Source organism: Physella acuta, unplaced genomic scaffold (genome assembly GCF_028476545.2).
Source record: "Physella acuta isolate Inbredline_101_S28 unplaced genomic scaffold, ASM2847654v3 ptg000900l, whole genome shotgun sequence".
Classification (NCBI taxonomy): domain Eukaryota; kingdom Metazoa; phylum Mollusca; class Gastropoda; family Physidae; genus Physella; species Physella acuta.
The window spans coordinates 322574-346684 of NW_026732417.1; the positions used below are offsets into that span (position 1 = coordinate 322574).

A 24111-nucleotide genomic window follows, 5' to 3' on the forward strand; every position below is an offset into this window, starting at 1 on the left:
AGCTGTCTCCTAGGTTACCTCTCAAGTTAACCAATCACACTGTTAGTAAAGTCATCACAAGTAATCATCTGTCTCACTGAAACAGACTCGTTATGTGGTACTCCTTACAAATGAGCCCATTACTTGTTACAATTTAAAGATTTTTAATGCCAAAAAAATTAAAATAAAATAACAAAAAACAGCGGACATCATTAACATAAAAGAAACAAAAAAAAAATAACATGAGTATCACTGCAGGAGGAATAGCTACTGAAAACCTGGTCTGTCAGGCAGGATCTGACAGCAGGTAAACAGCTGTCCTGAAACAGCAGGTAAACAGCTGTTCTGAAACAGCAGGTAAGACACCTGACAAGAAGGCCACCTGCATACCTGATAGAAGAATCAGGTAACACATGCTCACAAAACTAAAACAAGTTTCTTCGATGAAAAAGTTTCTATTGAGGGAGTTTCCCCGTCAAAGAATAATTTTCCATTGGGGAAAAATTTCCTTTGAGAAGCAAATTTAACAAGTTATCAATAAGAAACAAATTTCCATCGAAGGATAAGTTTTCATTGAAGGAGTTTTCACCAAAGGACAGGTTTCCTTTGAACGAAAAAGTTTCCTTTCACTGCAACTTACCAACAAAGTAAACAAAAATCTTTAAAAAATATTATATTAAGCTTTTGAGACAAATATTTGTATACTGTTTTCTCATCTATTCTACACATTATAAAGTTCAACAACTTATCAGATCCACTAGTATTGGAGGGAGAAACAGGTTGGGGGAATAACTGTGTAATGAACCATCAAAATAATATTTAATAAGTGATTTTAGACACGTTAATGTAACCACTTTTAAATTATCACCCTTTGTAAACTATCATACTTTGTGATACTTAACTTTGTGACAAAGACTAGCCCTTACAACGAAAAACTTTCAAATAGATATTTTAATATTTTAACTGTGGGTTTTCCTCGGCTGGTATACATTTTGACATGAAAATAAGAATGCATGCAAGACAATATTTGATGATCTTAAGTAGTAGGGAGGTTGTTCTTCTTTTAAGCAACATGCAATTTGGTCCTTTTATTAAAAAATATTTACAACATTCAATATATATATTGCAGATGATTTTTTTTATACAAATTTGGAAAAAAAAAATTAGTATGCAGGTAGGAAAAAAATTACCTCTATGATTGAAAGAAGAAAAAACAAATCATTTCAATGATGAAGTAAGCTTTAACTTAACATTTTTTTTTTACCTTTATGTATTTAACATATGAAGGAATATAAAATAACGTATACCTTGTGTTGATAGATACCACTGTAAATACTTCTTTAGCTTGTATTAATTCAAGTTGTGAAACGCAATGAATGAAAACTATCAATATACACATTGTGTCACTAACACAGATTTGTTGCAGTCATAATTGTTAGCCTCAGATGCAGCACTTTTAGTTCAGTTAATACAACCACAGGCAAATCCATGACACCTTGAAACAAAAACGAAACACTTAAAAGGTGTGATGGAAACAATTCTCCAGGTCTACTAAACATAGAAATGTCCCGTTACTGGGCTGGTGATGCCCTCAGACCAGTCCGAATGAGCAGAGTGGGGCGATGAGCTTGACCAGTGTCCAGGGGAGTCTGGTGACGGTGTTAGAAGATGGTCCGGTCGGAATGAGCTTAGATTGTGCTGGTGTGGAGGGGAGTCTGTGATGTGCTGGCTGTTGTGGGAAGGTGGGGTGGGGTACTGTTCAAAAGTCAGAGCGTACCCTGCCGTCTGCTGGGGGACCTGCTGGAGCGTCTGCTGCTGTAGCTGTTGGTGGGCCATCTTGTGCTGCTGGAGACCTGTGGAGAATACAGTCTGTTGCGCAGGCTGCTGTTTAATCCCATCTGGGTGGAATGACGTGGGGTAGTCCGCCCTGTGGTGGGGGCTCACGTGCGAGGCCCTCTGCTGGGCATGCTGCTGCATCGCCTGCATGTGCGTCGGAGACATGGGTAGATTTTTAGACGACTTGCTAGACTTGACTGTTGGTCTCGGTAAGTGACCGACTGACCCAATGACCTCAGCATTCTTGCCAACAACGGCCCCGTTTTGTAGGCCGGGGGAGTTGCCGCCGCCAGACGAGCTTAGATGCCCGTTCTGTATGGTAGTGCCACAGGTGTTTTGCTGCATGTGTTGCTGTGGCATCTGCTGCTTGTATGGAGGCAGGTTCCAGTTATTGATTAGAGAGTCCAAGACGCCTTGGTCTAGTAGATTCTGGGAGTTGTAGTGGCCAGCCATTGCCTGGAAGTCATCCATAGCATGCCTGCCAATGTCACTAGGCAACACTAGGGTGGAGTGGTCGTACGGAGACGTCTCGTACCCAGGGGGGGAGAGGTGCGACTCCAATGAAACACTGGCGGGGGAGATAGTACTCATGGGGGATGATTCGCTATTGGACTGATGCCTCGCCTGTGTTTGGATTGATGATGGGGATGACGATGAAGAAAGCTGCTGCTGCTGGTTCTTTTTATTTGCTGCGCTCTCCCCATCACCCTTTTTCTTCCTTGGCTTGGGGGTTTTCCCATTTGTGATGGGCACCCCGACTCCCCCGCTGGGCGGGGAGATTGAGTTGGGGTATTTGACTGCTGTGTTTTTCTTCCTGCTTTTGGATTTAGTTTGTTTGGTTGGGTGGATGTAGCCCCCACCTGGGTGGTTGTTGGGGGAGGTCATGCCCCCCTGCATGTGGTTGATGGCGTTAGGGCCAAGTTTGTAGTTGTCCAGCAGCTCTACGATGTCCATGTGACGACGCTCTAGGGCAATGTCTCGAGGTAGCCTGTCCATGTGGTCTGTCATGTCGCGGTTGGCGAAATGGTCCAACAGGACTTTGACGGTCTCATGCCCTCCCTCTCTTGATGCCAGAAATAGTGGGGTTTCCTCCTAAAGTACACATGTAATGAAATAGTAATTAATGGAATTAAATTATACCTTCTAAATCAAATTGAAAATTAAAATAAATGTAAATTGATGAAAATTTAAAGTCGTCAATTAATGAAAACTAAATCATACCCTACTAAATTAAGCTAAAAATTAAAGCAAGTGTAAATCGATAAAAATTTTTGATAACAATTAATGAAAATTGAATAATCTTACTAAATTAAACTAAAAATTCATCAAACGTTAATTGATAGATATTTTAATTTATAATTAAAGAAAATTAAATCATACCCAACTATATTAAAAATTTAGGAACTAAAACAAATGGAAATTTATTTTAAAAAAAATGTAAATAATAACTAATGAAAATCAAATCATACCCTATTAAATTTAACTAAAATAAATGTAAAATGATACAAAAAAAAAAAAAACAAGAAACAAACCTTGGCATCCTGAACATCCCTATTGGCATTATTCTTCAGTAAAATCATGACAGCATCAACATTGTTGACAGCTGCTGCCCAGTGTAGTGCAGTACGACCTAAAGAAGAACATTATTGCAATGATTAGTCACTGATAAAAGAAGAGGTTATTTTATTGTTGTACTGACATCATCTTTTCCTGTTCCTGTTCAAGACACAGGGGGCAGGTGTAGTAGAGTTCAATTTTCTCGGCATACAAGGGGATAATGTGGTCAGCACCATGTCCAACCACTTTAGTTACCCTTAAGGTACTCATCAAAGCTGGGTGTACGCAGGGCCCAACCTCGAATCTTTCGGTTTACCAATTTAGCGCTCTACCGCTCAGCCACACCGCCCCTTATTGTACCAACAAGGTGGAAGGAAAAAAAAAGTTTAGATTTTGTGGGTTTATACCTTGATTGTCCACAGCCTCAATATCAGCATCTGCTGCAATTAATTCCTCTACTGTGTCTTCTATGGCTAATCTACAAGCAAGGATCAGAGGGGTTGTTCCGCACTGCATGCGAGCATTTAAATTGGTCGATCTATTTCTTAGTAGAATCTGAAATATTCCAAAACAATTTTTTTTATAAACCAATACAGGTGCACTTAAAAGTGTAATTTCAATTTAGTTAACTCTACATAAAAAGACAAGACACTTTAAATTTTGTGAAGCTATAAAAAGTATGGATGCCTTGAATGTTTCCTTTTTAAAAAAATTTGTGAAGAAAAATAAAAACATAACAAAACAAAAATAATAGACCAGTAATATAGAAATACTGATGATAATGTATTCACCTGGAAAACACCTTGAGCATCAGCAGCAACCGCCGTGTGAAGGGGTGTTCTACCTGTGTTGTCTTCTGCATTAGGGTCAGCTCCAGCATCCAGGAGGACTTTAGCCGCATCAGCTCTGGCATAACGTGCTGCCAGGTGAAGTGAAGTCTCACCTGAAAGACAACCATGTTTGAATAACTCACAGCTGCTTGAAACTGAATGTATCTCGATGAAAATACTGCTGTTAAAATATTGGGCAATAACTCTTTGATGCTTAAAAAGTATATATTTTACAACAAAAATAATGAGGTTAATAATGTAGCAAAGATTAACATATACATAAAAGTGAATGTGTCACAATAAAAAAAAATACTGAGGTTAATTCAATACACGTGGTTAAAAAATAAAAAAATAGTTTACCTGTTCGGTCTGTTTGGGCATTAATAGCCGCCCCTTGGAGGAGAAGACTGGAAATGACATCAACAGAGGTGTTGTTGTCGCTGTCTCCACCTTCAGTGGACACTGAGCCGGAGTTGCTTTCATCATCGTCACCTAGTCCTCCACCTCGTATAGAGGCCAACATGAGAGGTGTGTAGCCATCTGTGCAAATATAAACAAATTTTGTTGAGTATTACTTTTCAAATTTAGATTCCGTACTGTACTTAAATATAAACAAACTACTACAGTATAAATGAAAACGTTTTTTTTTGTTGAGTATACTTTAGATGCTTGACTAAAGTATAAAAAAAATATACTATATCTAACAAATGGTAACAAAGGATGTATTTTGTAGAGTTTTTACTTAAATTACAATATCTGGATTTAAATAACAAGACAGGTTTCTTACCTGGGCCTCTGACATTGACATCTGGTTGGGGAGGTTCTTCTCCTTGAGGTGGGGTCAAGGTCAGGGCAAAGCGAGAAACATTGGCAGCATCCAGGTGTTTCACTGTCCATTGACGTGTGTCTGAAGTGACTCCATATTCAATCTAAAAAATAAATTTTTGAAATTTATGTTTTAATGTGTTCATTAAATGTTTTGGAAGCTGGATTCAGAGAATGAGGGTTCAGAGTTTAGAGGTTAAGTTTTGGGATACATAGACAGTGAGTCCTTACCCTTGGTCTCTTAACCTGTGGTCGATCATCATCAATATCATCAGTCCAGTACTCAATGCTTGGGGGTGGGGAGGTGTGGTTGTCATTGGCATCAATTTTATCTTTATCAAGTTTATCACTGAAACAAGAAATCAAATATTAGAACAATGAGTATAATCTACTTAAAATTATCTTAAACCTTGTTATATTCAAATCTGATTTTTTTTCTAGAGTTTTCATTATATGTTAATATTAATTCTTTATTTTGCACTAATTAAAAATTAAGAACTAAATCTAAACTAGGAAACAGATATTTAGAAAATACTGATAAAAAATGTAATAAAATCCACGGAGAACTTACTGCATCTCTTCCCCATCTGGACCTTTCCTGTTGCGTCCAGGCTTGACATCTGTGGTGTGGAACCCATGAGGAAACCAAGTGGTTCCACGAACTATACGCTTCCTTTTGACCACACCAAAAATGATAATGACGAGAACTGCGACTCCAACAGCAACCAAAACGATGGCAATTATAATGTTTGTATTTGAGCTACCATCCACTTGTTGGTCAGTTTGAGCTGAAATAAAAAGTACATTTTATGCAGAACTGAACTTTTTTTATGCAGATCTGAACTTTTTTTATGCAGAACTGAACTTTTTTCATGCAGTAGGAGACAAGGATATATTATAATTTATACTGAGACAAAAACTTTTTTTATGCAGAACTGAACTTTTTTTATGCAGAACTGAACTTTTTTTTATGCAGAGGAGAAAAGGATATATTATAATTTATACTAAGACAAAATTATTTAAAAGTTTAAAAGGTCAACTCACTGCCAATCTGCTGAATAGCTACACCCATGTCTACGCAGCATCGTACATTCTCTGCTATGAACTGAGCAATGATCTCGGTGCTGTTGAAGCATCCCATGTTTTCAAACTTGGTGCAAGCTCTGTTGTCTATTTCCAGGAATATCTTTGTGCTGATAGAAAAAAGGAATGCATTATGAGAAACCCTAATGTCATAAAAATGAACAAACACAATGTTGTCACATACAAAAAAATTCAAGAAAAAATGTAATACTTATTTTTATTTTTTTTTTTTATTTCTCCTAAAAAATTTTTTTATATCTTACCCAGTTATTACTGATCTTTTATTTCTGAAGCCATTAAAGTCCAGAACAGAGGATGTCCATCTTTTACGTCTTTGATTTTGGACTTCAGGCATTTCTTCAGACCAGGGAAAAATCATTTCCACACCTGAGCTGCTCTTTTTTATTTTGACCATGGCACGCAAGAGGAGGCTGAGTTTGAGTAGGAAGTCCTGCTTGATATCAGAGAACTCTTCAGGTTTGATGAGCACAATGATGTACAACGTACCATGGACAAGCTGCTCAACACCTGCAAACAGAAAAAGTTTTTTTTCAAACTGAATAATTTAAATCAAGTTTTTTAATTTCAAAAAGTAGTACTCAATAATAATAACATCTGAAAAGAAAACGTTTTTGAACAATAAACATGAGTTCTGGTTATTAGTAAGACCATGACCAACCTTTGTCACAGTCAAGACCATCCCAGTTGCATTCTTCAGTATTGCAGCCTTCATCACAGATGTTGTTCTTGTACCTCTCCTTACAATATTTCTCATGCAGGCATCCTGCAATTGGCTTGCAGTCAAACCCATCATACAAGCACTGCTCGTTAGCGCATTCAGGATCACAGTTACCATTCTTGAACACCTGGGAAAAAAATTAAGTGTGTAAATAAAAATAAAAATTTACTAACTCCTGGAAAAATATTAGTGTGTGAATAACTAATTATTAAACAAATTATTAGAAATTTATTTCTTAAAATTTTATTTTAAAAAATAAGAGAGGATTTCACTGAAAATTAAAAACAACTTACTTGATAACAATATCTGCCGCTTGCTGTTTTCTGAGTACAGTTTTCAAATGGCTTAGTGCCGTAAGAGCATTCAGTGTTGTCGTAACCACAGTCAAAAGTGTTACATTCAAGCTGGAAAAAAAATGGAATTATTTTTTTAAGAATTCACTTCATCTACAAAAGTTCTCAAAAATAAAAAGAAATCAATTTTAACTAGCAAAAGGAACAGTTTATATGTAAATGCTCAACTGAATTAGTTTGCTTACATCACAAACTCCATTGTTTGCCTTGTCTTTGCAGTTGTTGTCAACACAAATTTTGGATAAAGTGTCCATGGGAGGGGCAGTAGTCCCAACACCACCAGGGAAGTTCTGATCATACTTATCACACTTGAGGCCATTCCATGTTCGGGGGCAATAACATTCATACCCATCTGTATGGTTGTAAAAAAATATTAAAATGAGGCTTATTTTTGACACAATGATAGTCAAATTAAATTATTTGCTTGAAAACTTTATTCAAATACGAATTTCATTAAAAAAATGTATAACCGATGGTATCTTGACAAATTACTCTATTTCTAAAGATTTGTATATAATTAAAAAATTATTTAAGAATTGAAATTGAAAATATCTAACTGATAATATCTTTTTACAAGTGCCCCTATTTCTACAAGGCTTGTATATAATTAGAAAATGAATCAAGAATTTTATTAAAAAATATCTAACCGATATTATCCTGACAAGTGCCTCCGTTTCTACAAGGCTTAGCCTGGCAGGCATCATAATTGTCTTTCTCACAGTTGACTCCCATGGTGCCAGTCTGACAAGTGCACGTGTAACCAGAGGCTGTAACAGCACACTTGCCGTTGTTCTTGCATGGATTTGGATCACAGTCTGATGGCTTGATTTGACAGAACTCTCCAGAATAACCCTTCAATTAGAAGAAAAGTTTGTTCAAATCAAATGTTACACTAAGAAAGTGTCTGTTTCAAAAAGAATTTTTTAAAAATAACTATTATTGAAAGTTAAGTAATAATTTTAATAGTGTTACATTTATTATTATGACATTTTGGCAAGTTAAAAACATTTGTTTCTTACCCCTTTGCAGGTGCAAATAGCCCCAAAGTTGGAATCCCTGCAAATCCCTCCATTTTCACAAGGGCTTTTGTCACACATTACTCTCATGTTGCATGTACGACCTGTTAAAACACACAACAGTTTTAAAATTACATTTTTCAACAAGTACAATTTTCTACGTAAACATTCAAACACAAGCTTTATAAATACTCTTCTCAGTCACACAAAAATAATGGGATGTTAATGTAGTTAAAAATAGGTTAAAAGTTAAATTTTTTTTTTACCTATCCAGCCTGCTTTGCAGTCACACCTGTAGCTGTTGTTGAGTTGGATGCAGTCTTGGGTCCCATACGGGTCACACGGGTTGGACAGGCATTCATTGACATCTCCCTCACAGCGATTTCCCACAAATCCGGGTGGACACACACACTCATAGCCACCAACCTAAACAGGAATTACCGATTAAACTTCTTAACCAAATGGTATTACATTATTTTAATTAATTGTAGATTAATTAGGCAAACATAATTATACACAGCATTCAAGCTTTTATTTTAAAAATTACTTCACTATAAATTAAACATCATGAAAATTTCGACAATAGAAGCAACAAACCTTATCAACACATGTCCCTCCGTTATGGCATAATCCTATCACACAGTCATTGTCATTAACTTCACACAGGTACCCTGCAGTTCCTGGTGGGCAGGAGCATTGGAAGTTGTTGATAAGATCATGACAGATGCCACCATTGGAACAAGGCTGGTTGGCGCAGTCGTCCACATTCAGTTCACAGTTTTGGCCCTAGAGGGATAGCAAAATACACATTGTTACCAAAAGTGTAGGTTATACTTCAAAATTTGGTTTTTAAAGTGGTATGAAAGACAATAATGTAGAGTATTAAACGATAAAGGGGTAAAAATTTGAGGGTAGAGTTAAATATATAGAAAAATATTTCAAGAACAATTTTAAGGGATAATATAAAATAGCTGTGACTACAATAGCACTGTGTTGAAGTAAAAAATTTAGTTGCCTATTGCAGAAAGTTTTTTAACTGTGCAATAGCAGTGTTATAATTAAAAAAAAAATGTCTATTGCAAAAAAAAAAATATGTCTTTACTGACCTGGAAACCTCTCTCGCACTGGCAGGAATATTTGCCAATCTGGTCAGTGCATGTGGCACCGTTCTGACATGGGGCTGACAGACACTCGTTGGTGTCAGTCTCACAGTAGGACCCCTCGTATCCCTTCCTGCATGTGCAGGTGTGTGAGTTGGAGGTGTTGCTGCAAGTGCCACCATTTTGGCAGAGATCTGACACCTTCACACCTGTTGATATACAAGTATTCTATATTTATTTGCAATATATAAAGAAAGATAAAATAAAGTATTACTACAATATAAAATGCAGATACAGAAAACTATTGTAACATATACTCTGATTTAGGTTTTTATTTCATTTAGGTATTTTTTTGTTGAATAGACAAAATACTCGTTCGATCTAAAAGTCTAATTCAGGCCTAATACTTGCTTAAATACAATAAGTAAAAAATAAATTGCATTGTAACAGAATAGTACCCTAAATTATAATTAAGCTATACTTTTAATGCAAAAAACAAAACAAAACAACGTGTACATAATGAAGTTTTAATTTTCTGACCTTTAATTTTGGCTGCGGTCTCACAGTTGACAAACTGGACGTCACACAGCTTGCCCGTCCATCCTGCACGGCAATCACACTGGAAGTTGTTGGCATACTGATTGCAGGTACCGTTGTTCTGACAGGGCGTTTGGCTGCACCAGTCAGTGAAGCTCTACAAAAACAAAAATTAATTTAAAATTTTAATCCGGCAGAAATTATTATTATTTGAAAAATGCTATTGAGATTTATTATTTTAAAAACAAAAACCCACAAAAAACCCCCTAAAATACTGACCTCACACCTAGCACCTGTGAACCCATAAGGACAAACACAGTGGTAGCTGCTCCCTTGGTTAAAACACGAGGCCCCGTTGATACATGGGTTGGAGTCGCAAGGGTTGATGTGGTTCTGGCAATTGCTGCCGGTGTATCCAGGAGCACATAAACAATTGTAGCCACTGACTAAATCAATGCATGTACCCTGATTCAAACATGAGCTGGAAAAAAAAAAATTTTTGTAATGATATCTAATTTTTTTATTGTTTTTCCTAAATTTCTTTTTAAAATTTCATTTAGACAACTGAATTTATTTAAAAAAAATAAATTTAAGTTTAATTATTTTTTATATTCCATACCCTAATATAGTAAGTTGAATTAATTACCTTCTTGTACAATCATTGTCATTAATTTGGCAGTGGACTCCACTGAAACCTGGCTTACAGGTGCAAGTATAAGAGTCCACATAATCTCTGCATGTGCCATTGTTGACGCATGGGTTAGAGGCGCACTCATCAATGTCATTCTGGCAGTGCTTGCCACCAAAACCACTGACACAGTTACATGTGTAGGTATTCACTCCATCTAGACATGTGCCTCCGTTGAAGCAAGGATCTGAGGAACAAATAAAAAATGTGCAAAAAAGGTTATATTTTTTTATAAATGAATATGAATTCAGGTAAAATTATTTAAAAAAAACTTGTGATTTTAAACTCCAATAGAAAAAAAAAGATGTTAAAATTTAATTTATGAAAGGCTTTAGGTAAATTTAGACTCATTACTTGGTTCACAGTCATCATGGTTGATTTCACACTGGCGTCCCTCATAGCCAGGCGCACAGGAACAGCTGTAGGAGCCTAGAGTGTTGCCACAAGTTCCACCATTGCGGCATGGGTTGGAGTGAGAACATTCATCAATATCCTGTTGACACAAGTTTCCTGAAAAAAGGGGGTATTTTATAACGCTATGAAAAAGAAGTTTAAAATGGAAAAATAAAATTTCTGAATAAAAAAAAAACATGAATAATTTAATAGAGAATAAATCTCAAAGAAATGCAGAAAAAAAAAAAACAAATTAGAATTTATCAATAATAAATTTTTGTTTTTCAATTAAAATTTTTGTTTGAATTTGATACAGATTAGTCTACTGACCTGTATATCCATTGGGGCATATGCACTTATACAATGACTGAAAGCTGTTCTGGGGCATACACTGGGCATTGTTCTGGCATGGGTTACTGCTACATGGGTCCATCTTGAGCTCACAGTTTCTCCCAGAGTAGGGGGCATTGCAGTGGCACTGGTAGTCATTGACCAGATCAATGCAGTAGCCATTCTGGCATGGGTTGCTGGCACACTCGTTGATGTTGGTCTCACAGTTCTTGCCTGTTGGCAGAACAATTTTTTAATTAGTCTAATGTAGCTCTGGGTTGCTATTTTAGTAAACTTTACTGTGATATTCATCTGACTTAGTAATTTGTGAAAACATTGATCCATTTTGAGGAAAAAATGGAAAATATGCAGAGGAAAAAAAATTGAATAACTAAAACTGTAGGAATATAATTTTAAAAATTTAAAAGATTGAAAAAAAAACTTATGGCAAATTTTAAAATTAGAGAAAGGTATAGTAAATTAAAAAAAAATATCTATGCACTAATATAAAAAAAATGCTAGTACAACTATTTTTAACTAATTAAACTATATCCTGGAATAAAGGTGGAGTACCTGTGAAGCCTTCTTTACATGTGCATGTGTAATAGTTGAGGAAATCCTGGCAGATGCCTTCATGCTGACATGGGTTTGACAGGCACTCATTTATCTGGTTCTGGCACCGATTGCCAGTGTAGCCTTGGGGACACTCACAATCAAACCTGCAGATACAAAATTATTTTTAAAAAACCTACAGATACAAAATTACTTTTAATAGATTTTATTTTACCACCAAACCTATAGGTACAAAATTATTTTTAATGGTTTTTTCACCACCAAACCTACAGATACAAAATTATTTTAAATAGTTTTTATGTCACCACTAAAACATAACATCATGTTATTTTCATACAATTATAACATTCTTCCACAACTAAAAATATAAAAATGTAAATAAAATACATATAAGTAATTATTTTTAAATATATTTTTCAATCAAACATACTGTTTAATATAAATTGAAATAAATTTTGACCTGTTGAAGCCATTGATACATCGGCCTCCGTTTGTGCAAGGATTAGATTCACAGGAATTTGTAGTTGAGACGCAGATTTTGTCCTTATATCCAGGTGGGCAGGTGCATTTAAAATCATTTTCAAGGTCTGTGCAAACACCACCATTTTGACAAGGATTTGATTTACAGTCGTCAATGTCAATACTACATATAGGACCTGGGAGACAAAAATTCACAAACATTAAATATGAAATTAAGTTTGGTTGAATATTTTGATAAAGAAATATATATTTCTATGAAAGTGACCAGGTGAAAGCCTTTGCATACCTGTGAATCCTGCCTTACAGAGGCAACTAAAACTATCAATGCCATCCTGGCATGAGGCTCCGTTTCTGCAGGGATTTGAGGCACAGTCGTCGAAATTGATGCTGCAGTCATGACCTAGGTCATCGCAAGTAAAAATACAAGTTATATTAAAAACAAAATCAAAACAGATGTATAGAGGCCTATTCACAAAATTCTTTGTATTTCTTACATTTCAATGTTCCATAAAGCAATTTAAAATAATGAAAAATATTAAAGTAAGATAGTTTAAAAACTTTAATTGTCTTTTGAAATATAATAAAAACCATTTTCATCACACCAAAATACTTCCAAGTCACATTTAGAGGTATTTAAGTTTTTGAAGCTTCTAACATATCAGAAATAATAAATACTTTATTTAGACTCTTCAAGATTACTCACAACATGCATAAATGACTTCTAAAATGTGGAGTGACAGTGACAACGTAGGTAACACTTAGCAAAAATTACCTGAGGTTCCCAAAAGACACCTGCATTCGTATCCATTTTCCAGGTCCATGCAGGTGCCGCCATACTTGCAGGGATTGGATGCGCACTCATTGATGGCCACATCACAGAGGCCACCTGTGTAGCCAGGTTTACACACACAGGTGTATGTGTCCAAGCCATCAACACAGTCACCATGGCGACAGTTGACACCTTCACAGTCATTCTTGTTTACAGTGCAGTTGATACCACTGTAGCCTGTAACAAACCAAACAGTTGTTAAATAAAAAATTTTTCGCAACAATTTCTAAGCTAAAATCTATTTTCAGAATTTATGTTGAAAATACTTTAAAATATTTGTAAAAATAATTATTTTTTTTAAATGAACACAGAAAGATAAATTTTTAAATACTCTAATTTAATTATAGGTAATTAAACTAATTTGGTAAAGAAAAAGAGATTTACCTATCTTGCACATACACTTGTAGCTGTTGATGCTGTCAACACATGTGCCACCATTACGACAAGGAGAGCTGTCACATTCATTGATGTCTACCTCACAACGTGGTCCTTCAAAACCTGAGATAACATAAGCAGTATTTTATGTAGGTATGCAAGTTCAGGTTTTAAAACTATGAGGTTTTTCTGGTAGTATAGGAAGGAGCATACTAGAAATTCCCAATTCAAAATGTTCTGATGTTGAGAAACAAAACGTGCAAATAGATTTTACAAAATTAAATATATACAGATTTATTTAAATACAAAATGCGTGAATAGACTTTACTAATTCAAGTTGTTCTAATTTGTTAAAAAACAAATTCTGCTAATAGATTATTCAAATTCAAGATTAACTAATAATGTAAAAAACAAAATATGTAAATAGACATTTTACCCAGGATTAAAAAAATGTATGAATAGACTTGCCCACTTCAAGATGTTCTAATCAAGATTAAAACAAAAATGTGTGAATAGACTAACCTGCTGGACAGGTACAACTGTATCTGTTGATGTGGTCCTGACACACTCCTCCATTGAAGCAAGGGTTGCCTGTCTTTGTGTTGCACTCGTCTACCTCTGTCTCACAGTTGGTGCCGGTGTAGCCTGCGAGGGAAGATGATGTACCAGTTAGGTTAAGCGTGGAGGTTAGGTTAGATGTACCGGTTAGCTTAAAGGTGACTTAGGTAAAAATTTATTAGGTTAAAAAAAGTGACCCAAAACAATGTGACTCTAACAGGATGCATGTTGGATGGTTTTCGTTTTATATCAGTGAAAAGATTTTGTTTCTTTTGTTTGTTAAAAGAGCTACTGGTGGCAAATAGCTTATTGGTGGAAAATGGAAAGTGTGAAAAGTGGGTTTTTGGTGGGGCGTGTTGTTCTGGTGAAAATGGACATTTTGGTGGGTATTAGATGGCGTTAGTGTTTGTACTGTCTGTTTGCATTGACTGTTAGCTCACATAAATTTCAAATACATCTTTGAACATAAGCAGTCCATAATAAATAGATTTATTTCTTTACAGAAACAGCAATGACGATTTTTATAGTAAAGCTTAGCCTAGATTTATAACACACAACTCACATAGTCCAAAGAAAAAACATGTAAACCACAACCAAAACATTTCAGAAATCCAAGAACTTCCTCATACAACTTGATGTTAATCCTCTACATTACAACAATTGAAGGCAAGGCTCTATAGTTCAAAGGTCACATTATATCTAAATAATTTTTTGTAAGACAAGATTCACCGATGGATGAGTTACAACTGAGGATAGTTTAGTTAAGTTTAACTTAAAATGGTAGGCTAACTTTTTTGCACGCTTAGTTGCTAATAAAACATGCGTCATCTAGAAAAAAAAAGCAACAGATTTGTTTCTTATTTGGATTTTTGACTGGTCAGTTAACAAAACATTGTCATTATCCGAACAATATATTAAGTGTTTTTTTTAAAAACAAGTGAGTCGGATTGGACCTGAGCTTGCCTTCATTAGATAGTTTTAAGTGGATGCCATCCTTATTTCCTGTTGTCATCCAGAATTTTACTGTCAGTTTAGTCCGGCCAAAATTACTACTAACATATTGATCTTATCTAATAGGATACCACTTATAATTACTATACAACTCCACAAAGTACTTGATTTTCTTATTATATTAAAATGTAACGCAAAACAGAATTGAAAACATAAATAATCTTTTGGTTAATTAAAGGTAAAGTGGGATGGTTAGATAGAGGGTTAATTATAGTATTAATTAGTATAAGAAGAAACTATTTTCTATTAGGGCCTAATAAAATAGATTTGTAAATTATGTTTGGGTGGTGGGCATAAAGATAATGTGTTGATATTTGGTTGTATGACACTGCTGTAAAGTGTTACAAAGATTATACCTATATTAATATTTATAATTTAGAAATAACATTAAAAGAAAAAGAATCAGCCTATCCCCCCCTCCCCCCACGTCTCCTGCTGTAGATATTTTATATTATCTGGCTCTGTTGGTAGCCCGCAAGTCGTGGGATCCGATGCGTGGTTTGTGGTAATCTGATCTAACTGAAACAGGATACCGCTGTCGATTAGATCACTTGGATAGACTAGTTATTGTTTGAGAGGGGGAACATGTTGGTCCGAGTGGTCCACTTATGCCCATCTCATAATTACGTCTTTCCCACGTCTGCTGTAACGTGTGTCATGCACGTAGATTAGTTAGCAGACGGCAACATTCCAAAATCATAATAACTTTTTAATGCGACAACATCACAGTTTAAAGGTAATTTTTTTAAGGGGTTGGAGTATGAATTAAAAATGCAAAGTAATCTCACTACTGTATAATTTAGATTTGTTAAGTAACGGGCAGATTTAGATTCTAGAATCCAAATACGCGAGTAGCTTTTCAAAAAATTTCCATATTTTGACGTCGTCCAAACATTCCTTTCCATAAAGAAGAAGGGCGAGGTCCTGCCTACTGAGGTGACGCGGCTCTCCGATCGCCCTAGAAAGCAAGATGACATTTTGATTACAGGGCGGAGGAAGCTGACCAGCAGTGACCCGCCTTCGCGTTGAATTGACGGTGCCCGAATGACCATCTGCCACGGTTATGACCTCGGTGAAGACTGGACGAAGCCTAACTTGTAGCGTGTGCAGTTACAGGTGATTTGTGTATTTCGATTGACTGTTTTGTTGTTGCTATCTTTTAATGGGCCATAAATGCGCATTACACCGGAAACACTTGTATACAATTTCGGCAAAGGGAAAGCACTCGATAAGCAGTAACAGGTGGCCGCCCATTATTGTTTTATTATTTTTACTAAAAAAAAATAATAATTATTATTAATAATTTATTATTAACAGCAAAAGACGAATCGTGTAACATTTTAGGTATAAATAAATACAGCTGACTACAAATGGTGTCTTGCCATTTATTCTTGCGCTTTCAACGTTGAACCCATCCCTCCCCATAATACTTGTAGGAACGAACTAAGTGCCTGGTGTCCTGAGGGCAGGTTGTAAAGCCATGACCGTTTGCGTTTAACCATGATGACAATGAGTAGCCATGACAGTTTGTGTGTAGCCACGACGACAGTTTGTGAAATTTGTATGTAGCCAATGTGCATACTTTGCATGCATTCGTCGGACTATTTACACCATACGTAAGAAAATATTAGATCTACACTGGGCCTATATATCCATGACGTATGTTTTCGATTATAAGCTCCACCATTGTGACATTTTAAAAAATCTTACAAAATAAAATCGGCCATTATACACATTTTACACAGGCTATTAAAATAAACAAGCAATGTAACTCAATATACCATTAGTTGACCCCCCCCCCTCTCGTACTATCTCCATAATGTCATCCTACTTTCCCTTCCGCCATGTTCAAAATGACGCTTCCCACACCAACCAGCCATGGGAACACACACAACCCAAACAGTTATTAAAATGAATAAACTTAACTTTAAAAAAAATCCTTTTCGTAATACGTACATTCACTCGTTACTCTGGATCTGCCCTATAATTAAATAAATATCTTCGCCCAATGGAAACCTACTGAGATGAATAAAGCTTAAATAGTTTCGTTAAACTCTATTCTCCGCTTTTTTCTTTTATCCCATTCTTTCTGTACGTGAATGCAGTGTATAAATAGAAAGAATTTCGGGATCTGCATCATTTGGGTTATTTGAGAATTCCCATGGTAAGGACTGCAGTTATTTTTTTTTAAATATGAAAGTACGGGGTTTAAATCTTAATCGGTGGTTACAAAGCAATTATAAAATAGGGGAAGCAGCTCAACACAGGGGAGATAATAAAAAAACAGCATTTTAGAGGCTCGGTATTGGAAAGAGTAGAAGCTGAAAGAATTTAAAAATGTACAGGGGAGTTGATGTAACTGTTGGAATAGCCTAAGTGTCGTTTCAAAAATTCCAGGTAAAAAAAAATATACCAATTATTTTAAACGTGTGCACTTTATTTTTAAACTAAAAATAAAAAAGCACAACACATCGCAGCATGCCGTGTGTACCTGATGTGTGCATCGAATAAAAGGAGGGGAGGGGGGGGGGGGGGTTGAGACGTGGGGTGCCGCGTTGTGCACTTGACAGAGGACACGGCAGGTGGGCCGTCTGGGAGTACTGGTCATGATGTTGATTGCGCATGCCCAGCCATCTTTGTGACTTTTTTTTTTACTCACACTCTAAATTAAAATTTCAACAATTTGGTTGGCTCGGAATGTATGCATAACGCCTAATCCACCCTCCCCCACAACATATTATCCACCCCCTACAAAATCCAATCGAACTCTCGCCCTCCCCCCCTCACTCTACAAATAAAGATGAATAAAGATGAAAAATCAATGTAAAAATCACTACTTCTCATTTGGTATATTTAGTCAAAACTAGTGCATATATCTTTGTTTGCATACAAATTTATTTACACACATATTTCAATGTTAAAAAAATGTAATAAGCAAAAAAAAAATGTTATAGTTTTAGGGCCAATGTTATTTGAATAGTTTTCAAAAACTAACCATTCCATGTAGACAGATAAAAAACTTTCGAAGACGAATTTCAAAGTATGAGCAACTCATTGCACATCGATAAAAATTCATCTACCTTTAAAGCAGCAATTTAAAAAAAAAAAAACCATTTCAAGTAACTTTACCTAAGCTTGGCACCAAAACCGTAATAATAATACTAAAAAAAAGAGAGCTCTATGGCCAGGGGAAGTAACCGGTCCCAGGTCAGACAAATACCTATACAAGCAGGTGACTCATAGCCAGATGCGCGCGTAGTCAGTTCATGGATACTAACCGTCCAGGCGTTCTCGGGCTTTGCGCACCTCGCATGTTCTGAACGGTGCAGTACGGTGTAACATTAGTGCGCAAGAGCCTTTTATGTAAACAATCGACTTCACCCAACATATTCGTGTAATCATGGTATTTTTTTTTCATGATGTATAAATATTTAAAAAATATGTTTTTAAAAATAACGATATATTTTCTCCCCCCCCCCCCCCACAACACTTTAAAAATGTAAATAATTTTAAACTTTCCCCAACTTTACATCTATGTTGTCACCCTTTCCTTCCTCGATACGAATTCAATACAAAATTCTGTTCCGCTTCGATGGGTTTTAATGGGGGATTTAACAACTACAGCCAGAAAAAAAAAACGAAACACGAAGTAAACTTAAGAATGTTATTATGTCTGTGTAGACGGCAACCTGGGTAGAATTTGAAAGCTAGGCATAAACTCGCTTTAATATCTGTTAAGATATAGCGACAGAAACTTTAAAACTTTAATCACTTAAAACGAAAAAAAAAATAAACAGCGTGTTATTACATAACACACAACAATGATAAAGAGGTCATAAGTTAGCGAGGGTTTAAAAAAAAAGGTGAGTCGGGAGGACTCACCTCCTTTCTCTCCCCCCCTCCCCCCCACCATACCCCCTCCCACTTGATGTATCTCCGCCCTTACACACGAGCGCCAGAGGGCGTCAGGCGACTGTGGGAAACTGGGAACTTTTTACAGAGCCTAGTGGAGCATGGGTCTACTCTCTAAACAGGTGCTAGCCCGAGCAGTGATTATTAAAAGAGAGTTATGCCATACCCCTCCCTCCCTCCCTCCTCACTCTAACGCTCGTGTTTTTTTTCTCCTCCTCCCATTACGTGTGTATTCTTGTATCTTGTTTACTGTTGGAGGTGGTTTAGTCTTGTTGTACAGATACCGTGTACAGATCCCAAGGCATGTTATGTACACATCTCAGGTTACATGTACACACATCTTGACGTTCATGTACACATCTCAGACTGCCTGTACACGGCTACACGACAGACGTGTACACATCCATGTACACATCTCAGTTTAGTTAGAGACTTCTTTGATATCGAATGGCACTACACTCATGTACACAATTCCAGAGCACCTATTAGTGTACACACACCGAGCGTACACCAACTGACCACCACACACCTACAACATACCCACAGATCACCTACATACCACTCTAACCAACATATACAACGCTGACCACTACATGAACACCAACCCCCACACACCACACCATACCAACTGACCCCCCCTTCCACACACACCATACTGACCACTACATACCCACCATACTTTAACAACCACACACAACTCTACACACCACAGTCGCCACCACACAGAGCGCCCCATAACAACAGACCACACTAACAACCAAAACACCACAATGACCACCACACACTTCACTGACCACCACACCGACCACCACACCCCACAATGACCACCACACTTCACTGACCACCACACTGACCACCACCATCACCCACATCATGCACCTATCTCCAACACCCTCGGATGAGTCAGCCACTAAACCGTGTAAATCTACCCATATGATCTCACGTACCACATTACCCCTTCACTCAACCGCATCCAGTCAGTCTATAAACATTTAAAACGCAATACCCCCCCCCCCCAAACTCCATCCCCTTTAAATATCAGACTGCACACATAGGTAATGTGCACACATAAAAATCATTCAACCGTAACAGTGTCAACATTTATCAGCTTCTTAATGTCACATATTTGGGCGAAATAGCTCCTGGGTAAGTACTCTCAGTAATTTCAGTACCACTGTAGTAAGTACTATACTACCGCACAAGTTAGGCTTATGTTACAAGCTACATAGTGTGGACATAACACTACAGGGAACAATTCCGTTTATATATTGTATCAGTCGATCAGCCATCAAGAGCAATTACTAAGCTAACCTGGTTATAGAATATCTTTTTCTATAATAGATAAAGGACAGGATTTTCCCACAGAAAATGTTACGAACAAACCACTATTTAATGCACTTTGTAGCATTTCAGTGCAGGATCACTCCCCCCCTCCTATACACACATATCTACCTGTTTATAGATATTACTTTATTTGAATTTTATACATATATATATTTTTAAAATAAAGATCTATTCACGTATGGGTGGGGTAGGTGTAGAATAGAAGAAAAGGGTGTGAAATAAGGGAGGAGGTGTGAAGTTGGTGATCGTGATGGGGAGTATAGAAGTGAAGGGGGGGGGTGCTGTGGAGTGTAGGAAATGGAAGAGGGGAGTTGGGAGTGGGAGGTATGGAGTAAAGGTGATGTATCGGAGGTGGGGTACGGGTGGAGCTGCCGTGATATGTCAGACTTACCTGTACGGTAGTTTTTTTCCACCCACAACTCACCTACCGGTACCTGAGAGTACCTATCTCAACCGTACCGTCATGTATGATCATTTATTCAGACGAGCACTGGACGTTTGGAGGGTTAAAAAAAAAAAAAACCCGCCTATCGTTTTTTTTTATGCCCCACTCGTGAGGTTGTTTTTTTTTTTTTTTAAATGTAAGATTTACTCTTTGTTGCAGATGGTGGGAACGGAAAGATTGCGGGCCTTTGTAACAGGGGAGGTAATGATAGAATAGGGAGAGGAAAAATTGGATGAAAACAGGGGAGGTAATAATGGAGAGGTAGAGGAGAGGGATTTAATGAGTATAAATGTTAAAAGGTCGTCAACGAAGTCTATAGAAAACTGCTCGTTTTGAAGCCCCCCCCCCCCCCCCTAAAAACACCCCCCCCCTCCCCATTCTCTTAGATCGATGAAGCATCCTGAGGCCAGGCACTCACGTGGAACTCTCAGGCACGCTTGACAGCATGACCTCCCTAACGAGGCCACCTCTCGGATCATTTAACCCCTTGAGTTCTAGAAAGACCTAGACGTTTAGACACAAGCTCATACGTTCTCAAACCAATCACATGTTGAGTGTGGTGAGTTGGGGGTTAAATTTGTGAGATTATCCAGAAAGAGAAAAACAACATTTCAACGAAGGGGGGAGGGGATGGTAACAGGGATGGGGGAGGGGGCAAGTGATCCTGGTAGAGTTACAACTTTGGTTGGGGTACAACAAATTAACTAACTCCAAAGAGGGACGTGTGTGAGAGATTTTAACCCGAAAGAGTTAAACTCAAGGACACATGTAAAAGATAACACGGCCCGACTCACACACGCTGTCAGGTCAGATAGACGCAGTTAGGGGAGTCAGACCAGGGTAGAGGGGGTGCCAGTGGGAGTGTCAGACAAGAGTGGGGTGCTAGGCTGGGGGGGGGGGGGGTAGGGTAGCCTGGCCAGGGGTGGGAGATAAAGGTGGGGGTGCTAGGCTGGGGGTTGCCTGGCCCCAGGGAAAGGGGTAGACTGGCCAGGGGAGGTATCATGCACAAGCGTGGGGCGCTATGTCAGGGGAGTGGGTGAGGCGCTAGGCTAAAGAGCCAGGACGTAGGGAGGGGGGGGGGGGTAGGGGCTAGTGTGGGCCCGGGACTCCCGTACATGATATCCTCAATGATTCTGCTTGCTGACAGGGACAGCCGACGCAATTAAAACCAGTGGGTTTTTTTTCCCTCTTCGCGATTTTAATGCAACATTAAGGATGGGATCCGTGCAAGGAGACGACAACTTAAGTGACTGGGTTACTCTCCTTGCTTGGGAAAACCCCATTAGCCGGCAATTAAAGAAGAATTTCGCTGTGTAGATGGTAATTAAGAGCTGTACATTTGTTTTGTGTTTATATTAGGACAACAGCAAAGATAAAGCAATTTTTAAAATGTAATCCGACGCTAAGGCTACTTTTGCTCATCTGTATGGTAATTAGGAGCTGTACATTTGTTTTGTGTTTATATTAGGACAACAACAAAGATAAAGCAATTTTAAAATGTAATCTGACGCTAGGGCTACATTTGCTCATCACATTTTGTAGTTTAAATATGTTTGAATAAATATGTATGTTACTAGAATTAGTTCAAATAACGAGGGAACCAAATCTTACTAAATAACGAGTTAAAAACACAAGGAAAAATTTAGCCGGGTCATTGTAAAATCCATTTAAGAACACATTTAAAAAGGTATATGCTGAAGAAGTTATTCCTTTCAAATAAAATCAGGCAATAACCACATTTTAACACCTTTTTTCTAACAATTATTCATTTTGACCACACTTTACAACTGTTACCTGGCCTATATGCATTTAAACATTTCAACACTAAACTGTCAACTGCTTTTACAACACATCTCAACTCTTACCTGGCATACAGAGACAGCTGTATTTCCCAGTTTCATCCAAACAGGTCCCGTCGTTCTGGCACGGGTTGCTGTTACACTCGTTGATGTTCCTCTCGCAGAAGCTTCCTGTAAATCCCATGGGGCATTGGCAGTGAAAGGATCCGTTCGTGTTGATGCAGGTCCCTCCATGCTCACACGGGCTGTCCTCGGCTGTGGGGTCAGGCACATATTGTTACAGTAATGATATGGTGGTATATACGTGTATACATCATATGTGGTGTGTGCTCAATCATATGTGTTGTGTGCGCAATCATACATGTATGCTAAATACCTAAATACCTATCAGTGTATGAAAGAATCAGTTGAGTGTGCTAGATTTTTGTATTAGTCCGCTGTGTGGATGAATTAGTCCATGTAAAGACTAAACTCGTAATTTCAATTGAGTGTGCTTGATGGATGTATTAGTCCACATATGGATGTATTAGTCCACATGTGCATGTATTAGTCCACACGTGGATGGATTAGCGCACATGTGGATGAATTAGTCCAGGTCAAAACTAAACTCGTAAATTACATAATCTCCAGAATGTCCACTTATTTTCCTCTTATTTTCATTGAAGGAATTAATGGAGATGATTCCTTGTAACTGGTAATGTGAACAGTGAATGGGACCATGTACACAATGCCCTAGTGTACCTTGTAATACATAAAACGTGCCACAATGAGTACTCACTCTCCTTGCATTCATCCACGTCAAGCGAGCAGTCCAGCCCCCTCCAGCCCTTCTTGCAGTCACAGATCGGCTCCCCGTCGATGGGCGAGGTCTCACAGTTGGCGCCCGAGTGGCAGGGGTTGCTCTGACAGGCGTCCTCCAGGTGACATCGAAGCCCTTTGGAGGAGTAACGGTCGGGGAATTAGCTTTAGATGCATTGGAAGACTTACAAGGTTGTATAGGGTTACTAGCTGACCGAGCTATGGCTAAGGTGACATCGTAGCCCTAGTGGGTAGAGTAACGGTCGGGAAATTAGCTTTAGATTCATGAGAAGCCTTACAAGGTTGTATAGGGTTACTAGCTGACCGAGCTATATCGTAGCCCTATCGGGGAGTAATGGTCGGGGAATTTAGATTCATGAGAAGACTTACAAAATATATAGGATTATATATAGGATTACTAGCTGTAAGTACCCTTCGTCGCCCGGGATATTGCTATGTTGATATCGTAGCCCTTGCAGGTAGTAACGTTCAATAAATTAGCTTTAGATTCATTAGAAGACTTACAAGGTTGTATAGGGTTACTAGCTGACCGAGCTACATCTTAGCTCTATAGGAGATTAACGGTCGGGCAATTAGCTTTAGATTCATGAGAAGACTTACAAAATATATAGGATTACTAGCGGAAGTACCCATTGCTGACCGAGCTATGGCTAAGGTGATATCGCGGCTCTTGAAAAGCTTAACTTTCGGGAAATTAGCT

General features: G+C 37.7%; 1 protein-coding gene across 1 annotated transcript in view; it reads right to left on the reverse strand.

The window, feature by feature from the left end:
- Window positions 1–1164: 1164 nt before the first annotated feature.
- Window positions 1165–24111, reverse strand: part of LOC131953009 (neurogenic locus Notch protein) — a gene marked incomplete at its 5' end in the record, with an annotated part of 64215 nt that continues 41268 nt past the window's right edge. Inside the window, 31 exon segments of the mRNA XM_059315982.1 lie at window positions 1165–2907; window positions 3348–3445; window positions 3780–3927; window positions 4164–4315; window positions 4563–4742; window positions 4990–5131; window positions 5259–5376; window positions 5599–5815; window positions 6072–6220; window positions 6374–6638; window positions 6790–6976; window positions 7143–7253; window positions 7388–7554; window positions 7850–8054; window positions 8222–8322; window positions 8485–8644; window positions 8816–9004; window positions 9325–9527; window positions 9859–10012; window positions 10135–10336; window positions 10502–10730; window positions 10898–11053; window positions 11267–11500; window positions 11840–11985; window positions 12300–12495; window positions 12606–12719; window positions 13092–13325; window positions 13533–13646; window positions 14046–14168; window positions 22659–22847; window positions 23371–23526. Of these exon segments, the coding sequence (XP_059171965.1) occupies window positions 1531–2907; window positions 3348–3445; window positions 3780–3927; window positions 4164–4315; window positions 4563–4742; window positions 4990–5131; window positions 5259–5376; window positions 5599–5815; window positions 6072–6220; window positions 6374–6638; window positions 6790–6976; window positions 7143–7253; window positions 7388–7554; window positions 7850–8054; window positions 8222–8322; window positions 8485–8644; window positions 8816–9004; window positions 9325–9527; window positions 9859–10012; window positions 10135–10336; window positions 10502–10730; window positions 10898–11053; window positions 11267–11500; window positions 11840–11985; window positions 12300–12495; window positions 12606–12719; window positions 13092–13325; window positions 13533–13646; window positions 14046–14168; window positions 22659–22847; window positions 23371–23526 (6416 nt within the window).